The sequence below is a fragment of the Lepidochelys kempii genome, chromosome 3 (assembly GCF_965140265.1).
Source record: "Lepidochelys kempii isolate rLepKem1 chromosome 3, rLepKem1.hap2, whole genome shotgun sequence".
In the NCBI taxonomy this organism is placed as follows: domain Eukaryota; kingdom Metazoa; phylum Chordata; order Testudines; family Cheloniidae; genus Lepidochelys; species Lepidochelys kempii.
In genome coordinates this window covers 11,503,853-11,528,834 of record NC_133258.1, presented here as the reverse complement: position 1 = coordinate 11,528,834, position 24,982 = coordinate 11,503,853, and the positions used below count along the sequence as shown (strand labels likewise).

The window sequence follows — 24,982 nt, the reverse complement described above, 5'->3', positions numbered from 1 at the left end:
TAAAAAGTGCTTATGGTAACATAGCTTATTCTGGTTTGGTGTAATTGTCTATACTAGGGTTTTTACAAGTACAACTGTTGTAAAAAATTACATCCCTACCCCATACAGTGACACCAGTAGAATGTCTACATCCAGTCCAGCCCTAAATAACAAGAGTGAAATCCAGGGAAGGTGAAAATGCAAGTTAGTGCTACTGCTGAGACTACAGTAAAGATTTAGGTCTAGATTGTGCTTGAGTAGTTAGTTACATCCACAACCCCACAATGTCTCACTGAAGCCAATAGGTCTATTTGTGTGAGTAAATTCATCGAGGTGTGTAAGGAGTCCATAATTACACAGGCTTACCTCTGGGATCGAGGCAAGAGGTGTTACATTTGCTCCTTGTCTGCACCAAAAATAGCAGGCTGAGGTCAAAATGTTTTCTGTCAGGGACAGCCAATCTTTTTACAAAGCCTGGGACTCAGAAGTTGCTGTAGTACAGGTTTCTTTCACCCTACTCCAACTGCCTGGAAAAGTGAAGAGTTAGGCTAGTTCTACCATACCCCCTTTCTCCTTCCCCATTTTCCTATATCTAGAAAAAAGAAAAGGAGTACTTGTGGCATTTCCATGGTATGCATCCGATAAAGTGAGCTGTAGCTCACGAAAGCTTATGCTCTAATAAATTGGTTAGTCTCTAAGGTGCCACAAGTACCCCTTTTCTTTTTGCTATATCTAGAAAAGAATTTCACGTCGAATGGGCTGAAAAACAAAGTACTAAATTTTTAGAAATTTCAGATGGTTGGAAAAACGGAGGAAGAAAGAATTTTCATTGCAAAAGTTGAGCACTTCCTCAAAAAAATCAGCACAAAAAAAAGTAAGATGGACTGGTGACATGAAGCCTATCAGAGAAGGGATGTAACTGAGTGAGCTCTCTGCTGGCATCTGCTGCAGAGCAAGGGGAATCAACTGAGTGAGGTTGTACCGGATTTAAATACCAACTGTGTTCTTTGCTGTCACCTGCTGGAGAGCAAGGGGAGTCAACTGAGAGAGGCAATACCTTATTTACATATTAACTGGCTATTTTGGGGACATTGGGGTATCATTTGGCTACATTTTGTACTTGGGGACAATATTTTGGAGATTATCCTGTTGGGAATCACCCGGGCAAAGCCTGGATACTGACTGGGTTGGGATCACCCTGAGGGAGACTAATGTTTGCTGAGGCTGGGGACAGAGGCCTGGGACTTACTCTCTCTTTCTTTGAAGTCTGATTATGTTCTGAGTTGCTGTTAGAAATGTCTTTTTGGTGGCATGGGCGCTGCTGGATTCTTTAGATCAGTGTTTCTCAATGTATCAGCAGCGTTCCATGGCAACCTCCAGGCCGGTCCCTGAGATTTCCCTGAGACATTTTAGGAAAGCAGCAAGCTGGTCCCTGGTATCAAAGAGGTTGAGATGCACTTCTTTCAATTACTGGTCCTTTTGTAACTGAAAGAGCTGAGCTGAGAACTGCAGTTGCCTTTGTGAGCAGAGCTCAGCTGTGACTCCTGCTGTTTGACAAGAAGGAGGCAGCGCTCAGCAGCCATTTTTGTCAGCTGGCCAGCAGTAGGTAGAGCAAAGTGGCAGGTGGGTCCAACCACAGTATCCTGCAGACAGAGCAATTGGGTGGACTACGGTGGGAGCAGAGGAGTTTGCAGGCCGTTTCACTGGTCCCCTCTAGTGAGGCCTCCCTGTCCTAGCTGCTAAAATCATTATAGCAGGACAGGTGGCAGAGCCTGAGAACTGCTTAAGAAACAGGGACCCTGATTTTCTTGGGACCACAAACAGAGTGGGGAAAGTGGGAACCCATGAACTGCAAATAGGGGATTGGGAGGTGGAAAAATTGCATCAGCCACTCAGGATCCAATTGTTTGTGGCTGTGACACATGCCCCCCTGAGGTAGTAGGTGACAAAGTGAAACTGCAAAATTTGTCCGAGTTCACCCTTTCCTTTCCCCAATAAAACTCATTTAAACCTCTGTTGAATGTGCTTGCGAGTGGGTCCAGTTTTGCCTATCAAAAGGTGGCCAGAGTGGATATGGGTTCCCAGATTACTGCGGGGGGCTCCAGCTAATAGTAAACAAATGGTAGAGAATCCCCTAGAAAGAAGGACCCAGCCCTTGTTACTCCCAACACCCCTGGCAGAAGTGTTATAGTACATTCGCCTTCCCCCAACTGCTTCACAGCTAAATTACACCTTCATGGTACCTCTGCTTGGGTCAGGGCTGGTCCAATCCCACAGAACATCCGCAACATAAGGCACCGCACTGGAGACAGATGATCTTGACATTTTATTATTTGAATAAGTATTGTAGCATCCCCATCACTGAACACAAGACTGAGATGCCAATTACACAAAGGAAAAAGCAGTATTAGCTGTACAGAGAGTGAAACAGTAAGGACCACTTTCAACATCCACTCCTGCTGAGAGCCCTTTACAGAGAGTTACTAGTACAATTCTGATAGACCTTGCACCAACGCTGCTAGGCAGGCATTGGCACCATGAGAAAGTTACTCAGGACAGGTTCCATTATACACAAGTCATCGGACACAACTCTGGGCATATGGTTTTAGAGCTTTCTATCAATATCATCTCTCTGTGTATAAACCTATTACACCATATAATGCAGAAGTCCAAACCTTCAGTCTTACAAATCACTGGGCAAAAGGGAGTTAGTAACACTTTGCATCCTTCTCTGCTTGCCCCTGGAGAACACTGATAGAAATGAGCACTAATTCAGCTGACAGTACTTATGGAGTTGCTGGGTAAAGTTTTCATATGTGCTTGAGTCCTGTTAACTTTAAGTGGGACTTGGTGCTTAAATCCCTTTGAAAATTAATGGGACCTAGGCTCAAAAGCATCTAAAACAATTAGACATTGTTCTTTCAATGTATCATGTATCTTGTTCTACTCATTCTACAGGAAGACTTATTAACATGGATGAGAACTCTGGACAGAGATCTGGAACCACATGTATCCCTTAGAAACTCTGCAGCCTTAAATTCCTTGATATGTAGAACCCTGGTATTGAAACAGGTTACCAGCTCAACAGTTCCTAACCTTTCCAAACCCTGTCACCAATCTGGTTTTGAAATTCCAGATAGGGCTGTGAGATTCACTTATCCTTGGCTTCTCTTACCTACCATCAAGTCTAACATTGCACAGCAGGAAGAGCCTTTGAATCACATCTGCCAAGTCAAACCTGCCTACTCCTGGGAGCATCAATTAAAATCCAGTTGTAGAATCATTGTTCAAAATGGTCCGAATATCACAGCTCAGGTTGAGTTTCCCTGAATACTTATGCTGCAAAAGGACAAATTATCTTGACTTGTAAATGAATCAGATTCAGGTCTTGAATCACTAGAGATTATGGAACCCAATGTCATTTTGACAGTCATTTTCCTGACTAAGTGCATATTAATATCCCATTTAAAAACCTGAAAGTATGAGAATTTATAAAACTGTCGCCACCAAATGGTGAATTTGTGCATTGCCATTGTAAAAAAAGTAAAAATTACACTTTAGGCAGACATTTAAAAAATGGAGGAAGGGTTTAAAAGGACCACCTCGGAATGAGAAATCTATGCTACGTGAAAGTGTACAGCAAAAACTTGTATCCTGAGCTCTCCACATGGAGATAAAAATCTCAAATCAGCCTCAACTATTGTGTCCTGAATGAAGCTCGTTAGAGATTGCATACAGCTGAGACTCACCTAAAGCACATTTAGAAGACAAGTAATTTGTACTTAAGGGCTTTTTGCTACTCATAAAAACAAAAACACTCCAATGGTTTTGGAATCAAACTAATCAAAACAGACTTTGGATCCCCAGGCCTTCAAGAACCAGCTTCTTTATTTCTTCTCAAACTCCATGAGACAGTACAGAGCTACAGCTGCAGAGTTTGCCAATTCCAGCTTGGGCTATAAGTGGCAGAAAGTTCAGTTCTGCCAAGTAAGGCATTCAGGATGGGCCTAAGGACTCATAGGAGAAGCGTTTCCAACTCCAATTCATGAGAACCTGGCATCTCCCACCCCGAAGCTCAGATTAAGAAGATAATGTCATCAGACATCATGATCTGGTTATCGTCTTGCATGCGCTCCAATGCCACCTTGACTTCAGCCGCCGAGAAGGGGTCAGGGTTATCCAGGTTGATGGACTCCATCAGGCTCTTCAGACCCACCGACTGCGCATGGGCAGCTCTGAACACCTCCAGAAGACCAGCCTTGAAAGCTTTCAGCCTAGCCAAGCAGGAGGAAAGGTAATTAGAACCAGAAGCTAGACTCAAATCATTCTTCATTCACAGCCATTAATTCTTCCCCAGAGAGAGTGTCACAGTTCCCAGCATGAGATCAAAGATTGAGGACCCTAGCACCTGCAACCTACCTTGGGAATTTTTAAGGGGTCACCTTATCAATATTCTGTGATTCTGTGAAAATGGTTAGTCTCTAAGGTGCCACTAGTACCTTAGTGCCTTATCTGCCAACCACGTGAGTCAGGGTCAATGGTATCAGCTATCTGACAGAGTGCCTTCCAAGCAGTAGGATTCCAAAGTGCTTTACAAACTAGATAGAATTGCTGCACCCGACCTGGAAATGCTGTTCAAGACAGGAAGCAAATAATACCCCAACTGAACTGCAGATGGTATTTTACCCACTTCAGAATCTGGTCAGCTCATAGGGGTTAAAGTCCCCTAACTCTTGTGACTGCTATTAAATGTATGAATGGTTTGTGCAGGATTGTGTTCTACTCCACGGGGGAAAGGTCACCACAGCTCCACCAAGAACTAAAAACAGTGGGGGGACTAAGGCAAGTCACTAAGACTGTAAAACTTCCCCAGAGAAGGACCATTTTCTGGGGTGGTTTGGCTCAGACTGGGTTTGCCAAAGCCCAAGCAAGAAAAAATGAACATGGGATACATAAGTAGACCCAAGGCTTCAGCAAACAGATAGCGACAACTCTCATGGAAGGGTTGGAAAGCACGTTGGCCAATCAGACTCCCTATGTGGGAGACGGGTGATTTCTGACAGGTTTAGTAAGCATGTATGACCTGTCATTCGATACGTTTCCTATGTAACGCTTTTACTCAAAGAATAAAAGTACTTTGCTTTAGCAAAGCTGTGTGGTGACCTGTAACAGTCTTTGGTGACAACGCACAGCCCAGATGCTGGCCTTAAGGCAGACTGGCTGGCTGGAGCTGTCACAGTGCAAGGCAAGGAGCTGGGCTGTCTTACAACCACCAGTTAGAAGGGAGTGGGACATGGGACCCTGCTCAGAGACACAGGATGGCTGGAGACCTGAGAACACAGGGGTACAGGCACCTAACTGTCATAAAGAGTGCCATGTGATCTCCCGTGACCAGAAGCCCTGACCATATCTTACATCTATCCTAAGTGGCAGCATGCACCTCAAACAACACAGTCCCCCCCCCTTAGCACCATGTGGGGCAAGGGCTCAGTACCTAATCAGAGATGCTAAATGGGTCACTCATACCCCTTCCTGGGTATTTACCAGAGGTTTTCCATTCAAATACTGCTCTAGCTCGACGCTGCTGAGTTTATAAGGCCTAAGGGGATTTAAGCCAAGATGGGGCTACGGATGCATAATATAGTAATTAAACTTCCACCTCAGGCAGACTTAGTGCCCAGAAAAAGCATGGTGCTCTGGGTATATCTGAGCACAAGATACCAGTGGAGTGCACACATTTCCCTGGCACTTGGAACCGCAGGCTCAGGTGAGACTTGCAAGGCCACAGCTGGTCTCCTTATTCTCTTTACTCTAAGGAATGGACGTCTTCCAACGCCCAGTCTGCTCCCCCAGCTGGAGTTAAATCCCATGAAGACACGTACATTATCCTAAATTCTGTCTGCAATATAAGCCCCTAGCCCATCCACCCACCCCCCCAATTAACATTCAATATTGCGAGCAGGGCAAAGAGTCTGTTACCTACATGGGGTCTGGCTCAAATCCACCCAAGCCAGTAATGACCAGGAGTTGCTACCATCCAGATGCCTATTTGAAGTGAGTCAGGGCTAGTTAAGTATCTGCATCAAAAGCAGCCTTTCTATACACACTCAGCAGGAAGAGGAAGGTCTGGACTGCCCCTCCTTCTCCCCCAAGCAAGGAGAAAGGCCATACAGAGTGGGTCAGCTCATACTGCCCGATTAGGCTGAACCTGTTTTGTGAACGTCAGTCTCCAGGATTGTCAAGCTGGCTCAGTATTTTATTTAAAAGGAAGAGTGGTGAATCCCCCAGAATTTCCATCTTTGTTTCTGGATAAGAGTTTATTTGATGCTAAGCCACAGAGCTGACCCGTTTGAGATCCAATGACATAACTCCCCACGGCTTCTTTAGCCCACCACTCACCTTGAGTCAGCCAACTCGGTCTTTTTGCTCCCTCCAGTCTCCGCAGGTTCAGGGGTCTTTGGGGTATGTGCCTGGACTGGAAGCAGAAAGCGAAGATGAGACATCTGGCAACTAAGAGCTACACGTCATCCCTCCAATGCCTGCGCGCACACAAGATACAGTAGCATCTGCTGCAGCAACCAGGGGTTTAGTACCATGTTTTACCCTGTATCTGTACAGTATCTTGCAGCATGGCGCTGTCACTAACTTCTTTCCAGAGCAAGGATAGTATTCCTTCCATGTAGTTTTACAGTGGCTAATTAGTCTTACTGTTAATTCAGCGTCTAGCACAATGGGACTCTGGGATGCTACCATAATAATTAATTAATAATTAATATCCACCCTCTCACCAAAGCCATGGAAGGAATAATGCCACTGGTACACCCTGGTGATTTCCATAGCTGTATCTGATTTCTGTAGTGGTTACTTTCAGATGTCTGGGGAAATGGGAGCATGACGATGACACAGCATTGCTACCTATAGCATACCATCCTGGTACTCAGTTTGGATTTTAGGAGGTCTTTAGCACTCATGTGCCCATCATGGCAAATAAACTGTTCCTCAGCCCAAGACATCTCCCTCCCAGGAAGACTTGCCCTATGCACACTCTTTGAGATGGGAGCAGGGTCTTCATCTCTGGTTGCCTAAAAACAACAGCCCCTTGAAAGTGGGCCCTTGTAAAGCACCGCAAGAGTGCAACATCAATGTGTAATGACCACGGTAAACTTTTGCTAACAGCAAGGTTGCTATATCCTGGACCAGTCTCCCAAGCAAAGCGGTGGAAGCCCACTTTCTACAACTGGACAGAGGCTATAGGGAACAATCCTGCACTGGCCCCAGGGGTTGGAGCTGATCATCCAAGGTGTCTCGCTCCCACTTTCCAGTGTCTGAGAGAAGCTCAGTTCATCTGTTGCCCCAAAAGCTGTGTCAGCAGGCAGCTTGAAACACAGCATGCCATCCAGTGGACTCTTCCACAGCATGCTCAAGTCCAGCATCAGGCAGGAGACAGCAACTTACAGCCCCTTGTGCACACAGGATCCAGGAAGAGAGGGAAAGAAAGCCACTCACCTTCTGGCATTTCCTCTTCTGTGTCACTGAAGTCATAGGGGTCATAGGACTCCCCCTCTTTCGCTTCCTGATCCCCAGGGTGCGCCTTCTTCCTCCTGCAGGGCAACAGAAGGTTACTGCCACTCCTCACCACTCTAGGCAATACACCTCCAATTCCACAGGGGAGGCACTTCACACCTCTAACCACTGGGCGGGGATACAGCCGGGCCACCTGCAGATTGCTGGGGAACTCAGTGCTTCTCTTCAAACACTGAAGGAAGACACCCGGGTTGGTTCTGGTAACAAATGAGGAGCAGCCCTGAGGCTGGCCAAAGCATTTGGAAGTTTATAAAAAGATTCAGATTTCCACCCCTCAAAAATCATGACATTTTCTAAAGCTTTCTCCTCTGCCTCCAAGTCCCAGACAGAGGTTCCAAACCTACAGACAGTTGGTGAAATACCCTCTAGCCAACAGCCTCGGGGGATTTAGCTTTGTTAAATGCAGTCTGACCTCTCCAAGAAAATCGATTCCTGGAGTTGTTTCTGCACACAGATGCGGCTGGTCAAGTTCACAGTCTCTCCCATCCAGTTGGGTTCGCCAGTCCCAGCTAGTGCTCCCTCCCAACATGCATCTCCAGCCCCCAACACACCTCTTTTTCTTTCTCTCTCCACCCTCTGGTTCCTCTTCCTCTTCAGTCTCTGTATCATCCTCCGCCTGCTTCTTGCGTTTCTTTTCCTTTTCCAGCACCTGCAAAAGGGAGCCAAACAACCCAACCCAAGCAGATTAACAGGAGAGTCAACCCCTCAGGCACTGAAGTTTTGGAATAGCCTTCAAAGGGAAGCAGTGGGGGCAAAAGACCTATCTGGCTTTAAGATTAAACTTGATAAGTTTATGGAGCAGATGGTATGATGGGATAATATGATTCTGGCAATTAATTGATTTTTAAATATTCATGGTAAATAGGCCCAACGGCCCATGATGGGATGTTAGATGGGGTGGGATCTGAGTTACTACAGAGAATTCTTTCCTGGGTATCTGTCTGGTGAATCTTGCCCATATGCTCAGGGTTCAGCTGATCGCCATATTTGGTGTCGGGAAGGAATTTTCTTCCAGGGCAGATTGGAAGAGGCCCTGGAGATTTTTCGCCTTCCTCTGTAGCATGGGCCACAGGTCACTTGCTGGAGGATTCTCCGTTCCTTAAAGTCTTTAAACCATGATTTGAGGACTTCAATAGCTCAGACATAGGTGAGAGGTTTATCGCAGGAGCGGGTGGGTGAGATTGTGGCCTGCATTGTGCAGGAGGTCAGACTAGATGATCATAATGGTCCCTTCTGACCTTGATATCTATGAATCTATTTGATACATGCTGAGTCTCCAACAGAGAAGTCACAGCCGTGGTCTGGGAACGAAAAGTATTTTACTCAGCAGTGGAGATCTCAGAGTGTTGGGTATCGTAATTAAGCCTCAACACCCCAAGATGTAGCCTATCATGCCCATTTCATACAGGGAAACATGCACAGAGGTGGAGTCACCTGCCCACAGTTAGCAGCATAACCAGAAATAGAACCCAGGAGTCCTGACACCCAGGATTCCAAAATTACTACAATGCTTACTCCTATGGTACCTCTTGCTGCAGTCTCCAAGCACCATGACCCAGGATTAAGTCAACTCGCCACGAAAAAGAGCAAAACTCCAAATCCTTCCCAGATTAAAGACCGCCAAGAGCAACTGCCATTGCTTGCTTCCTAGACCACGCAGCAAGGAGCCCATTGCAGCTGGGGTCTTGGAAGGTGGCTCGCAGCAGCGAGTCTTCTACCCCGCGCTACAGCTGCCAAGCCCCAGCACTCAGCCTGGACTCCAGCAACAGCCAGCACCACAGCTGAGAGCCACACGAAGAAAAGCCAGATCCTGGAAATTCCAACAGGAGGTTTGCCCCTTTAATTTAATCCTTTGGCAGCCGGAGTCCTGGGTGGTTGCCACGCCCTGCGGGCACCCTGGCTACACTCTCACCTTTTTGAAGTAGGCGAACTGCACCAGCTCTACGGCAGCTTCCGCGTCCTGCAGGTCGATCGTTTTGTTCATCCTGGCCTTTGCGTGGGCCGTGGAAAGCCTGATCAGCGTCTCCAGCGTACGGGCCGTGACAGGGGAGGTCTGGGAGGGGAGAGGAGAAGACAGTCCAGCAACTGAGGGATCAGACAATGGCTCCATGTTGCGGCAATGCCCACATGTTCATTATGGTCCATGCTGGACAGCTGCAGGCAGAGTCCCAGCACAGATAGAGCAAGGCCACACCCCCGAAAGCCTTAGTCACGTGCTGCTGTAGTCTACATATGTCTTAGGATGCAAAGGAAGCCTGTGGAAGACACGCCCCTCAAAGAGTTGAGGGACAGTGCCAGTCATGGAACAGGAATAGTATGCACATGATATGCTGTGGGCTATAGCCTCACGTGATCCATAGCATCCCAGCGTACTAGGCCAGAGTGAGCCTTCGCTTGAGGCTCAGCATGTGTCTTTGGAGAAAGGACCATGTGAAACTTAAGTGCATGCGATTTCCTCCTCTGTACCCCCCGCCTCCCCATCTCGGGGAATCGGCATCGGAAATGTGCTGCTCCGAGAAGCACTGGCAGGCTCCAAACTGCAATTCAACTGCTTGAAAGCCAACTTTAGGGCAAGGGAAATAGACCAACATTCCCCCCCCCCCCCCCCCAGAGAATTATTAGCAAAAGCCTGGGAGAATGAGAGGAGTTCACCTCTCTGGAGCATCATGCCCCTAAGTGGGCGTCTCACAAGAGAACATCTCAGGGCCGGATGTGTGACTGTTTCCTTGGCCCATGGGAAAAGGATGGAGCTGACCCATTCTGGTCTCTTTCCTTGTCTGCGCCTGCCTCCCACACCCCGGAAAGATTTGCTCACCCTGGCAATGTCGGAGCTTATCTGGTCCTGGCTGCGGAGGCGGGAGTACTCCTCCGCTATGTAATTCGCTGACTCTTGGGTCAACACCGGCTTGATGATCTTGGCCACATGGATGTATTTTCTCATGAACTCCATGCTAACTATCTTCTCTCTGGCAGAGACACACAAACATATACACAAGTTACGGAATGGAACCAGGAGACTCCATTTTTACTGTGCCGCTCCCTTCCAAAAGGAAGTCGTCCCCCTGGCAACATGAGCAACACACAAAGAACAGGAACACTCCGGGCTGTACGTGGAACATACACATGCATGGAATGCTCAGCCACATACAATGTTCTTCATGATCCTCTTACAGACTTGTGGTATGGGCCAGGTGCAGAACGGCTGCTGTGTTCCATCCCAGGGCTGGACACCTGTCCATAGAGGGCTAGTGATCCTTCTATGGATCCTTCCACACAAATGGCACTATATAAAGGCAAGGTACTGCTGCTGCAGGCGACATTTCTCCCACTCCCTTGACAAGCCCATAAAGGAGCTTAGGTGCCAAAGCCCCAGCAGTTTACAACCAGTCATACCGTGAACCTCCTCAAAGATAAAAACCATGACTGAATCACTACAGGGATGGGGCAGACAGGGACACACTCACTTGTGCCTCTTGGGGCCATGCAGAAGGTTGTCGTGTTTTTCATACACTTGTAGCTCCTGGTCCTCCTCCTGCACCACATTAGGATCATCCGTAGCCAGGATCTCTATTGCGCTGCCCAGGGGCATGGCTGGGGGAGACATTAGGAGAGCAGGATTTACGCATCATCCAGGCCCGAACCCTTGAGAGGCTAATACGTAGCTTGGCTAAGCCACAGATATCAACCCAGAAACCTCTACAGCTGACTAGCACTGAGGTGAGAGAGCCAAGGTTTAGGGTGGTAACAGGGCGTGTATAACTAGGTAAAATGGGATGCGACTGAACAAAGCAAACTGTAGACTAGACATCAGGGAAAGCTCATTTCCTGCGAGATCCGAGTATCCTTCCAGGGGGAGTGGAGGAAACGCCCAACTGGACAGGACAAGCCACTGGAGAACATGCTGCAGACAACAATTTGCACTGGCCCTACCCCGGAGATGGACTAGATCCAATAGGATTTTCCTCTTATTTAAGACTCTAAGAAAGGAGAAGCTCGAGACCAATTATGCTGCAGGTTTTGAGCCCTCAGGAGTTTTGCATATCACTCAGCTGAGCTCACCCGGTCACTAAATCAACCAAGACACAGAACAATGCAGGAGAGCACTGGAGATTAGTATGGCTCTGCCCGAGTCAGATACCTCAGCCACTCCCAGTAGCTCAACCTGCTGTTTATTCTGCTGCTGGTTTTCACCTACCACTTTTGCCACGACTGTTCGGATAACCAGGCATGCAGCAAGCTACTGGCGGGCGAGAGCTAGTCTGCTTAACGGTCAATGCACTACAATGGGGGAGATCAGAGTCCAGCCCCTCAGGGCACAGGAATAAAGAGAAGCTTCCGACCAACGACTACGGGTCCCCAGATGGCGAGTGCAACATAAAGCCTAGAGAAATTTGGGGGTGGGGTGGGTAGGAGGGATCCCACGGTCTTGGGCAAGGGAGAAGAAACACGGTCAGTTGGATTGGGTCAGACCAATGGTCCATCAAGCCCAGTAGCCTGTCTTCCGACAGCGGCCAGCGTCAGGTGCTTCAGAGGGAACGAACAGAACAGGGCAGTTATCAAGTGATTCATCCCCTGTTGTCAAGTCCCAGCTTCTGGCAGTCAGAGGACTAGGGACACTCAGCATAAGGTTACGTCCCTGACCTTCTTGGCTAATAACCAGAGATGCACCTATCCTCCATGAACATATCCAACTCTTTTTTGAGCCCAGTTATACTTTTGACCTTCACAACATCCTCTGGCAATGAGTTCCGCAGGCTAACTGTGCGTTGTGTGAAAAAAATACTTCCTTATCTTTGTTTTAAACCTGCTGCCTAATACTTTCATTGGGTGACCATTGGTTCCTGTGGTATGTGAAAGGATAAACAACACTTCCTTATTCATTTTCCCCACATCAGTCATGATTTTATACACCTCTATCATATCACCCCTTAGTCGTCTCTTTTCCAAGCTGAAAAATCCCAGTCTTTTTAACCTCTCTGCATATGGAAGCTGTTCCATGCCCCTCATCATTTTTGCTGCCCGTCTCTGTACCTTCTCCAATTCTAATATATCTTTTTTGAGCTGGGGCGACTAGAACTGCACACCGTATTCAAGGTGTGGGCGTACCATCGATTTACATAGTGGCGTTATGATTTTCTGTCTTATTATCTATCCCTTTCCTAATGATTTATAATATTGTTAGCTTGGACTGCCACTGCACACTGAGCAGATGTTTTCACAAAGGAGTCAAGATGAAAGCAGGTAGGGGGGAAAAAGAGAAAAGACTCAACTCACCATCCCCATCCTGCTCGCCAGGTCCTCGATACCGGTGCATTCGCAGGACGTGGTCCGAGATCTCCCTGTCATGCTCCGGGTCCATCTGATCCAAGACTATGAAGAGCAGATCGAATCGGGACAGCAAGGAGTCTTGAAGGCCAATGTTCTCCATGGGAGTTTTGTACTGATCGTACTGCAAAGAGCAGGGAGATGAGTTACAAGAGACCCTGAAACTATCAGAAGCACTTGGACATCGTGGCTTTTCGAGGGACTGGGTGTCACAGGATTTAAGAACGAAGGTGCTAACACACCATCCTGGTCTGAACGCTGCCCCTGGAAAATAAACCCAGCAGTATTGCTCCGCTTCACCATGCCTTGTTGCCCCATTTACAAAGGGAACTGGTACATTTTACATTCTGCCTCCCCCAGAGTCGACACCAAGCCAGGCACTTTCCAGATCAGAGCTGAAAACCTCGTGTTGCTTTAATTGCTCAGTTTAACAGCTCTTGAGCTGAGCTCCAGAAAATGGCCTAGAGGCCATGTTCAGTCTCCAGCTCATTCATTTCAAGATGGGGTGCACTGGACGTGAGGGCAGAGTCTGGGCCCAGTGTGGACATTAGGATATGTTTTTGGCATCCACAGCTGCATGGAGACCTACCCAGGACCCTTTTATTTTGATCAAGGGTTTTTACCATCTAGAATTTTTATCCGAGCCTCTTGCTCACCCCTCAGGAGATCAGATGATCCTCTCCTGGAAGGTGGGTCCGGTCTCAGTAACTACTAGGAGAAGAGCTGATCCGAGAGAGCCCCACCGACAGCACTCGCCCTGACTCACCCTGCCGTAGACAGGATTGGCTGCAGCCAGCACACTGCAGCGGGCGTTGAGCCTGGCATGGATGCCTGCCTTGGCAATGGTCACGCGGCCCTGCTCCATCACCTCATGGATGGCCGTGCGGTCGATGTCTGACATCTTGTCGAACTCATCAATGCAGACCACGCCCCGGTCAGCCAGGACCATGGCTCCAGCTTCCAAGCGGCGTTCACCTGGGGGGTGGAGCAGGGAGTAATCCAGGGTTATGTACGGGCCATCATCCCCAAGCCCTCCCCTTCGCTCTGAAATTCACAGAGATCTGACAGATCCCCGGCATCTGGGGTTCAAATCCCCAAAACTCTGGTGCCCAAGGAGTACGTGAAATTCTGGCTTCAGAGACCGCTCTGCCTAGCTCTCCGCAGCGGAGAGTGGTGGGGGCAACGCAGGGGAAGTCAGGGAGATGAATCTTCAAGACAGAGAGGCATGGGAGGACCTGGGGGTGGGATGGGACCACCTTGGGTGAAAAGTAACCAGACCCTATTCAAAGAAGCAAAGTTCTCGCACAGGTACTCCCAGCAGCAGGAAGGCCAAGCAGCTCTGTGCGGTGATTTAGGGACATGGCACTACCAGCTCCTGCTGCCGATTGGGATCCCACACAGGATATGGGAGAGCTGAGAGCCATCTACCTAGCTGCCCGGGCAGGCGCCACTCAGTGACGTGCAGCCTGAGAAGATGTAAGAAGCTGCACCCCAGCGGACATCCGCCAACAATGCTTTGGCACCAGAGAAGAGGTTCCCATCATGTAAAAGCTTCCAGCAAGAGCAACAAGTGGTTCTGTGATGGCGGACAGATGTTACAGCAGCCTCGCATCTTACAAGCCATTCCCTTTACTTCCTGCCTCACAGCATCCTCTGCCAGCAGAGCGCTTCAACGATAACCTTACCGGTTTCTTGGTCCGTGGTGACGGCAGCAGTCAAACCAACCCCGGAGGAGCCCCTACCGGTGGTGGGGATGGCCCGGGGGGCTGTGGAGAGCACGTAACGCAGCAGCTGAGACTTGGCGACTGAAGGGTCTCCTGGAAAGGACAAGTCCGAGCAATAATGAAGTGTCCCATCACACAGGCTTTGCCCTCCCGTCACCATAGCATCCCAATGCCACTCCCCTCCACCCTACCTATCAGCAAGATGTTGATGTCTCCTCGGATGCGGCTCCCGTTCTCCAGGACCTTCTCCACCCCTCCAAGCAGCATGCAGAGAATCGCTTTCTTGATATACTCATGCCCGTGGATACTGGGGGCCAGAGACCTCGAGAGTTGGTCAAAGACATCCTAAGACAGAGGAAACGAAGTGTACCACATAAAAAAATCCAGCCAACAAGAATGGCTTCCCTTTCAAGGGACATGATCAGGTAGTTCAGGCTTTGCTAGTCTAATGAGTGGGCTTAAAATCAACAGGAAAGGAAGGGGCTTTCACTGGCAACTGTTACACATCAGGCACGTTCCCCTGCAGGACAGGAGCCCCCGACAACACGGGGCTAGGTCAGGAGAACTAGAAAGAGAGACACTGATTCAACTAGTCCACTGTATCTCAGCCAGCTGAGAAAAAATGGGTGTTTTAAATCCCTTCAGCAGTGACCTAAGGGGAAGAATTTTTACAATGCGATTTTAACCTGGGTGCACCTCTGAGAGGCAAAAAAGGGAGGTCTTTTCTTTGTTTTGTTTTTTTTATATTGGGCCAGACCTTACATCAATGTTATTTACAGAAGAAAGATTCTGAGCTTCCTTTAACATTCCTGCCCATTGCTCAAGTTCCCTCCCTCATGGTAAAGCAGCAACCCCTTTAAGAGCAAGGTCGCCTGGGAAATCTCTCCAGGACATGGTTCTGAAGGGAAGGTCAATCTGAGGGCACTCTCTGGTTAAGAAAAGACCTGCAGGCACTGCAGTAAGAGAGGAGGGGTATGGATTAGGGTTGATTTGTTTCTCTAATAGGTAAGTGTAGGATATGACCTTGTATCCTTTGAGTCAATGCTCAAACTTTGATCAGCTAAGGAGAAGGGGAGGGTCTGAGAGTGAGAAAACCTAAGACTTCTGCGAAGAGCAGACACGACTGGATTCCAGTGTGATCAGTGCATGCACAAGAGAGACGTTTGATCAGATAGACGCTGAGCTAGTATCTGAAGAGCATCAACATGAAGCAAAGAAATTGTTTATGCTGGGCCGAAGCGATGAGAAGAAACTAAGCAAATGATACAGGGACGACTGAGTAAGAGCCCCCATACACCTGCACAGGATAAGTGGGGGAAGCTATATCTTTAGAGCCATTTAAAGCTGGACAAAGTACTAGAAAACATTCCAAGCTACCCTGCCTTGCGCCATGGGGATGGGTTAGCTGACCAGTGTTTATGTTCCCATTTCTAATATACAATTTTCTACAAGGTGTGTTTGAAAATAAAGCTTAATACCTTTGAGCGACTTTTGCTAAATCTCTTGATCTTGGCCACATCAGAGGCAGAGTAGAGAGGCCGAACCTCTTTGCTCATCTGCTTCACATGGCAGGCGATCAAAATGGTTCTGGAAAGGAGAGGGAGCTTGGTCAAGTCTAGAACACAAAAACCCTGCAGACAGACCCAACCATCCAAGGTTACATCCATTACAGCAATCACCCACAGCGTCCTTCCATAAGGGTCCACTCCTCAAGCCGAGTCTTGGAGACTCTGGAAAGCTCAGAAAACGATGTATCCTGATGCCCTCATGTCTGCTTAATTAACTGAGCAATAAGACCATTTTTCATCTGTGTCCGCAATACTACGTCTCTATCCTTTGTTTGGTCCTGGCCATCCACAGTCACTAGAGAGCTAATGGAACCTTCCAAGAGATTCAGGGTGTTTGACTCGGTGTTCTGGCCTAATTACAACGCCATGCTGCTGTTCAACAGCTATTACATCCCACCCCAGAGCTGGCTGCATCTCAGTGGCAAGTGAAGCGCTCCTCCTATAAAAGGTAGAGCATTCTGGGATCTTTCACGATGAAAGCAGCAATATGAAGGGAAGGTGATTACACTGTGTGCCTCACCTGAATGTCCCTGATGTGTAGCCCCCCTTCTTCCCCGGCAGACAGCGGTAAGTTCCAACAACCTGGATTCGGTCCCCAGGCTTCACCCTGTCCACCAGGTCATCATCCAGAACAACGTCCACAGAGCGAGGAAGCTGACCAGCTGGGGCCTTCTCAGGCATCTCCTGGATGGTGATGGTTTGATGGTCCTTGTAGACAGAGAGGCCAAATTCCGTCTCCAGGGGATTGTTCTCTTCATCCTGGATGAGCGACACAGTAATGAGATGCCTCATTCACAGGAGCATGGCAAAGGAGTCTCTGGGATCAGATGGGGTCACCCACACAGGGAAGGGAGGCTGGAGTGTCCCTTGTGGTAGCAGTGAGACAGGACTGTGCTGCAAGGGGCTTCTTTATTGAGGCTGCTGGACACAGAGACCTTGTGGTTCATCCAGGCTCTCCAGCTCCCAGACTAACAGCCTGTACTACCTAGCGTGAGCCCCTTGGGCCTACCCAAGCACTAGGACAGACTAAGCAGTCATGGAGAGCTCTGCTGGCTACACCAGACAGGCAGTCACAGATCACCCGTGCAAGAGCAGTTACACAAGCAAGACCTTCAGGTGAGAAGAGTGTTATTTGGTCACTGGCAGCCCAATTACCCACTATGTTCTCCAGAGACCGAGTGATCACTCTGCCTAACAGACCATTTGATCCAGTCTGACTAACAGATGCTTCTGTCTCACCAGGAGCCTAGGTTTGAACTCCATCAAATCCAGCACAGACTGCGAAACAATTCATAAGCTGCCTCCTCTGCGCTGCTGCCTTCAGGACTGAAACGGTGTTAACCGATGCAGATGTCTGTTTCTTGGGAGGGCATTCAACTGGCCGAGAGGAGGGGCTCCACATACATCGGCACCTCTGCTACAGCAGAGCCGATACATTACTGTTGTTTAATCAACATGCATGCCCCACAGATGAAGCCAGAGGGAGGTAACTCGCTCCCAATAGCTATATGGGACAACTGCAGTGAGGTCCACTGGAGTCAGGAGACCTGGGATCTATACCCAGCTCTACCACTGGCCTACTGTATGGCCTTGGGCAAGTCACTTCCTTCCCCAGGTCTCTGGCAAATATTTGACGCTGACTCCGTTTGCTCACCTTAGTGGGGTAGACAGAGCTGGATGGAAAAGCTTCGAGAGTCGTCATGTCCGTGTATCGGCGTTCAATGGTCTTCTTGGTAGCAGGGCAGTAATGGACGCTGCGGACGATCTTCGGACGTACCAGAGAGCCTGCATTCAGATTTGTTTGGTGGGAGGAAAAAGTTAGGAGGGAAGAAACCCTGTAGACCTTCCCCACTCATAGAATCTCAGTTGGAAGGGACCTCAGGAGGTCATCTAGTCCAACCCCCTGCTCAAAGCAGGACCAATCCCCAACTAAATCATCCCAGCCAGGGCTTTGTCAAGCCTGACCTTAAAAACCTCTAAGGAAGGAGATTCTACCACCTCCCTAGGTAACGCATTCCAGTGTTTCACCACCCTCTTAGTGAAAAAGTTGTTCCTAATATCCAACCTAAACCTCCCCCACTGCAACTTGAGACCACTACTCCTTGTTCTGTCATAGAATCATAGAATATCAGGGTTGGAAGGGACCTCAGGAGGTCATCTAGTCCAACCCCCTGCTCAAAGCAGGACCAATCCCCAACTAAATCATCCAGTGCAAACCAATGCAAGCTGGTTAGCCCAATAGTACGTTTAATTCTAGATGGGAAGATCTGCTACCACTGAGAACAGTCTAGATCCATCCTCTCTGGAACCCCCTTTCAGGTAGTTGAAAGCACCTATCAGATCCCACGCCTCCCCCCCCCCCCCCCGCCCCATTCTTCTCTTCTGCAGACTAAACAATCCCAGTTCCCTCAGCCTCTCCTCATAACTCATGTGTTCCAGTCCCCTAATCATTTTTGTTGCCCTCCGCTGGATGCTTTCCAATTTTTCCACATCCTTCTTGTAGTGTGGGGCCCAAAACTGGACACGGTGCTCCAGATGAGGCCTCACCAATGTCGAATAGAGGGGGACGATCACGTCCCTCGATCTGCTCGCTATGCCCCTACTTATACATCCCAAAATGCCATTAGCCTTCTTGGCAACAAGGGTACACTGTTGACTCATATCCAGCTTCTCGTCCACTGTCACCCCTAGGTCCTTCTCTGCAGAACTGCTGCCTAACCATTCGGTCCCTAGTCTGTAGCGGTGCATGGGATTCTTCCGCCCTAAGTGCAGGACTCTGCACTTGTCCTTGTTGAACCTCATCAGATTTCTTTTGGCCCAATCCTCTAATTTGTCTAGGTCCCTCTGTATCCTATCCCAAGCCTCCTTATCTACCACTCCTCCCAGTTTAGTGTTATCTGCAAACTTGCTGAGGGTGCAGTCCATGCCATCCTCCAGATTATTAATGAAGATTTTGAACAAAACCAGCCCCAGGACCAACTCCGCTTGATACCTGCTGCCAACTAGACATGGAGCCATTGATCACTACCCGTTGATCCCGACAATCTAGCCAGCTTTCTATCCACCTTATAGTCCACTCCTGTTCACCATGGCTTCAGCAGTGGGGTTTCTACCTGTTCCACTGGGAGATCATCCCACAATAACAGATCTCGGGGCATGTTCCCTGACAACAAGCCTAAATTTCTCAGCTACCTTTCACTCCATGACTCCTAGTTACACCCTAGAGCATCCCTGACGTTCCCACTGCTCTAGTGTCTACAGATAGCTATCAATCCCACGTGTGCATTCAGAGGGAACATCTCAGCCCCCGCACACCATACTCACATTTTGTCACAATGCCCTCCACGCAGACCACGCAGCCCAGAAAACAGGATGTCAGCGTCCGGGGCGTCACGTGTTTGGAACCAAAGCTGCCCTCGAGCCCGATGTAGAACTCCTCATACTGCTTAGCGTACGTGGCATCGATGGATGCAACAAAGTCCTTCAAGGCACGCTGAAAGGCGACCAGCTCCTCGAAGGCATTGCTCAGGAGCCTGTAGCAAAAGGCAGCAGGACTCTGGTCAGTTCAGCTGCTAGGAGAGGATCTTGCCAGCACATCCGCAGCAGGAAGACCCTTCCTTCACACAGTGGCAATTCCGAATGCCTTCACAAGTTAATAGCAGAGCTGGGCAAACACCAACAGATATTTCCCCACCACTCACATGAGAATTCACTTCAGTCAAGAAGTGAGTGTGCTATGGACATTAAGTCCCTAACCAGGTTACGCACCTAACCCCCACCGCAAGTCTATGGGATTTAGGAACCAAAGTGACTGAGGCAGTTTTGAAAGTCTCACTAGGTGCCTATCTGTAGGTGCTGAAATATTTGTGTAAGTCTGGCCCTAAACCCCATTAGATTCCTAAATTACCTGGGTGCTTTTGAAAGTGTTCCCATCCCTTATATTCGCTTTCTGCTTGCCAAGGTCAAACCCAGGAGGGGAGCATAGCGTTGACATCATCTAACTACATCATGATAAAAGCTACCTGTGACTCATCTCCTGTGATTTTACATCAAGATGGCTAATGCACAGTAAAAAAACCAAAACCAAAAACACACTACACACGCACCCCTTTTTGGCAGTGAAGGCATAACCTTAGGTCAGGTCCACACAAGAAACTTTTGCCAGTATTGCAAGTCTGTTCGTGGTAATTTTTTTTTTGGGGGGGGGGGGGGGCACCATTTTAATATGGCCTATGGTAGATGGTTAAGTGCTTTGGCTGATATATCTTCTGTTGCTCAGGGACCCGTTATAAGGTATAGTGGCAAAAACACTTTAGATGTCAGTGTAAGCTGCATCTACATTAGGATGGTTTGCTGGTATAAGTACACAGGCAAACCTTTTCTAGCGCAGACTGGGCTTTAGAGAGAAAGTAATAGCTTAACCCATTGGCCTGCCTACAAAGTTTGCCAACAGGGCAACAACTGTAATGGCTCTCCTCTCATGCCAGTCACAAAACCTAAGGACATTCAGAAGCTTGCGTGCTATGCAGTAGCCGAATGGAAAGTATCTTGCTAACCGCTCTTATCCAGTCCCTTCAGAGGCCACTCTTACCGGTTGGCTCTCTTCTCATTCTTCCTCCGCAGGTCATTGATGCTGACAATCAGACGATACTGATTGTCACTGATCACATCCCGGACTTTGCTCTGGTAAATCCCCTGATCCTCCTGCAACATGCCATGGGAGAAGGGTTCCATTTTACAAAGTTAAGCCAGTGAGATGCAGCCCTTTTGATCTGATTCCAGAGTCTTTAGTGGCTCAGAAAGTCCCCAACTGTTATTGATGCCAGAATCTCTTTGTTGCAAGGTGTCATAAATAGGAAGGGTAGGGTAAACACCTTTAAAATCCCTCCTGGCCAGAGGAAAAACCCTGTCACTTGTAAAGGGTTAAGAAGCTAGGATAACCTCGCCGGCACCTGACCAAAATGCCCAATGAGGAGACAAGATACTTTCAAAGCTGCAGGGGGGAGAAACAAAGGCTCTGTCTGTCTGTGTGATGCTTTTGCCGGGAACAGAACAGGAATGGAGTCTTAGAACTTAGTAACTAATCTAGCTAGATATGCATTAGATTTGGTTTTGTTTAAATGGCTGATAAAATAGCTGTGCTGAATGGAATGGATATTCCTGTCTTTGTTTCTTTTTGTAACTTAAGGTTTTGCCTAGAGGGATTCTCTATGTTTTGAATCTAATTACCCTGTAAGGTATTTACCATCCTGATTTTACAGATGTCATAAATATAAAGGGAAGGGTAAACCCCTTTGAAATCCCTCCTGGCCAGAGGAAAAATCCTCTCACCTGTAAAGGGTTAAGAAGCTAAAGGTAACCTCGCTGGCACCTGACCAAAATGACCAATGAGGAGACAAGATACTTTCAAAAGCTGGGAGGAGGGAGAGAAACAAAGGGTCTGTGTGTCTGTCTATAGTCTGTCTTTGTCGGGGATAGACCAGGAATGTAGTCTTAGAACTTTTAGTAAGTAATCTAGCTAGGTACGTGTTAGATTATGATTTCTTTAAATGGCTGAGAAAAGAACTGTGCTGAATAGAATAACTATTTCTGTCTGTGTATCTTTTTTGTAACTTAAGGTTTTGCCTAGAGGGGTTCTCTATGTTTTTGAATCTAATTACCCTGTAAGGTATCTACCATCCTGATTTTACAGGGGGCATTTCTTTATTTCTATTTACTTCTATTTTTATTAAAAGTCTTCTTGTAAGAAAACTGAATGCTTTTTCATTGTTCTCAGATCCAAGGGTTTGGGTCTGTGGTCACCTATGCAAATTGATGAGGCTTTTTATCCAACATTTCCCAGGAAAGGGGGGGTGCAAGTGTTGGGAGGATTGTTCATTGTTCTTAATATCCAAGGGTCTGGGTCTGTAGTCACCTAGGCAAATTGGTGAGGCTTTTTACCAAACCTTGTCCAGGAAGTGGGGTGCAAGGTTTTGGGAAGTATTTTGGGGGGGAAAGACTCGTCCAAACAGCTCTTCCCCAGTAACCAGTATTAGTTTGGTGGTGGTAGTGGCCAATCCAAGGACAAAGGGTGGAATATTTTGTACCTTGGGGAAGTTTTGACCTAAGCTGGTAAAGATAAGCTTAGGAGGTTTTTCATGCAGGTCCCCACATCTGTACTCTAGAGTTCAGAGTGGGGGAGGAACCTTGACAACAGAGGTGATTCTTCACTTTTTCTTCTATTAAAATTCTTCTTTTAAGAACCTCGTTGCTTTTTCATTGTTCTTAAGATCCAAGGGTTTGGGTCTGTGGTCACCTCTGCAAATTGGTGAGGATTTTTATCAAACCTTCCCCAGGAAAGGGGGTGTAGGGTTTGGGAGGATTTTGTGGGGAAAGACGTTTCCAAGCGGGCTCTCTCCCGGTTATATATCGGTTCAACGCTTGGTGGTGGTAGCAATAAAGTCCAGGGGAAAAGGAAAATAGTCTCTACCTTGGGGAAGTTTTAACCTAAGCTGGTAAAAATAAGCTTAGGAGGTTTTCATGCAGGTCCCCACATCTGTACCCTAGAGTTCAGAGTGGGAAGGAACCTTGACACAGGGAAAGGCCAGATAGAGGGAGGCACTCTCAATCCCCCTCCCCACCCTGGGGTACGTCTGCACTTGAGTTGGAGGTGCAGTTCCCAACTTGTGGAGACATACCCACACCAGCTCTGATGGAGCTGGCTCACTAAATTCAGAGCATAGCCATACCAGTGTGAGCCGCAGGAGGGGCTAACCACCCAAAGAATGTACCTGTCTGAGAGCACAGGCACATACGTGAGGTGGCTAGTACCCTCCTGCCGCCAGAGTTACAATCTATTTAGAGCACATTAGCTCAATCAGAGCAAGCACAAGAATGTCTCCTCCAGCTGGGAATGGCAGCACAGGAGCAGTTTGTAATGGGGGTGGGGGGGGATCTCCACCCAGTAGAGGCCAGGGTGGGGGAGAGCTGAGAACCCACAGCTCACCCTGTGGGGCTGGAGGAGGAAACAGGAAACCCAGGAACAGCCCTCCCCTCCCCCCCCGCACCCCTCCGCGGCCTCCCCCCCGCACCCCTCCCCCCCCGCACCCCTCCGCGGCCTCCCCCCCGCACCCCTCCCCCCCCGCACCCCTCCGCGGCCTCCCCCCCGCACCCCTCCCCCCCCGCACCCCTCCCCCCCCGCACCCCTCCCCGGCCTCCCCCCCGCACCCCTCCCCCCCAGCACCCCTCCCCCCCAGCACCCCTCCGCGGCCTCCCCCCAGCACCCCTCCCCCCCAGCACCCCTCTGCGGCCTCCCCCCAGCACCCCTCCCCCCCAGCACCCCTCTGCGGCCTCCCCCCAGCACCCCTCCCCCCCAGCACCCCTCTGCGGCCTCCCCCCAGCACCCCCTCCCCCCCAGCACCCCTCTGCGGCCTCCCCCCAGCACCCCTCCCCCCCAGCACCCCTCTGCGGCCTCCCCCCAGCACCCCTCCCCGGCCTCCCCCCAGCACCCTCCCCCCCAGCACCCCTCTGCGGCCTCCCCCCAGCACCCCTCTGCGGCCTCCCCCCAGCACCCCTCTGCGGCCTCCCCCCAGCACCCCTCTGCGGCCTCCCCCCAGCACCCCTCTGCGGCCTCCCCCCATCCCCTCTGCAGCAGGGCCGGGAGCTCGGGGATTTCGGCCCCCCGCCGCCGCCGCCGCCGCCGCCGCCGCCTCACCTCGTCGTCCAGGAAGTCGAGGTAGTCGCGCTGCGCCTCCCGCAGCTCCGCGTCCTCCAGCCCCGCCGGGGGGGCCGCCATGCTGCCTGCGCTGGGGAGCGCGGAGCGCGCCCTGCCCGGGGCTCCCTGCGCTCGGGGCCGGCTGCGCGGGGGCGAGGGGCGGCGGGACGCGACCAGAGGCTGCTCGGGGCCGGGGGGAGGGGCGCGAACCCGCGGAGCAGAGGGGGGAGGGGCGCAGGCCGGGCCCGCCGCGCTCGCGCTCCCGCCGGCTCCGCCCCTGGCGCCAAAACGCGATGCCTTTTCCCGCCACGGAAAAGGTCACAAAAAGGTTCCCAGCCTGGCCTTCTCCCATTGGCCAGCCTCTGACGGCGCCGGCTCGCCGCCAGCCAATAGTCGAGCGTGAGGGGAGGAGCCCCACCGGAAGGATGGGACTGGATCCCAGCTCCAGCCAATCACCGGGGAGGGCGTGTGGAACTGGGGGGCGTGGTATACCGGAGGGGGAGTTCTTTCGAGCGAGTGAGAGGCCTCTGCTGTGCGAGCGCTAGTCCGCCCTAGGGCATGCTGGGATATGTAGTTTCTTCGAACTGCTCTGAGTCGGAGAGAACATTGCATGCTGGGAGGTGTATTACGGCCAGGGGCATGCTGGGATATGTAGTCCATCAGGGTTGGCTGTTTTTGGATCAGTTCCGATTCTCTGAACCAGCAAATCAGGCACTGAAACGTTGCTAACCCAGCCCCTGTCACTCAAAAGCCAGGAGTGAGGCCCCCAAACTCATGAGATTAGTAATAATAATAAATGGAAAGGTTTCAGAGGAACAGCCCTGTTAGTCTGTATTCGCAAAAAGAAAAGGAGGACTTGTGGCACCTTAGAGACTAACCAATTTATTTGAGCATGAGCTTTCGTGAGCTACAGCTCACTTCATCGGATGCATACTGTGGAAACTGCAGTAGACATTATATACACACAGAGACCATGAAACAATACTCTCTCCCACCCCACTGTCCTGCTGGTAATAGCTTATCTAAAGTGATCACTCTCCTTACAATGTGTATGATAATCAAGTTGGGCCATTTCCAGCCCAAAACCAGGTTTTCTCAAACCCCCCCCC

At 49.6% G+C, this 24,982-nt stretch overlaps 1 protein-coding gene across 1 annotated transcript; it reads right to left on the bottom strand.

The window, feature by feature from the left end:
* Window positions 1-2,292: 2,292 nt before the first annotated feature.
* On the bottom strand, window positions 2,293-24,158 carry MCM3 (minichromosome maintenance complex component 3). The gene is made up of 17 exons (XM_073335702.1): window positions 23,874-24,158; window positions 20,772-20,884; window positions 19,505-19,713; window positions 17,835-17,965; window positions 16,701-16,939; window positions 16,091-16,199; window positions 14,804-14,957; window positions 14,574-14,705; window positions 13,655-13,863; window positions 12,838-13,012; window positions 11,028-11,154; window positions 10,379-10,529; window positions 9,476-9,616; window positions 8,115-8,212; window positions 7,486-7,580; window positions 6,379-6,454; window positions 2,293-4,253 (listed from the first exon to the last, which is right to left on the bottom strand). Exons 1-17 carry the CDS (start codon window positions 23,952-23,954, stop codon window positions 4,055-4,057), a joined length of 2,439 nt encoding a protein of 812 aa, XP_073191803.1. The 5' UTR covers window positions 23,955-24,158; the 3' UTR covers window positions 2,293-4,054.
* Between the last annotated feature and the right edge of the window lie 824 nt (window positions 24,159-24,982).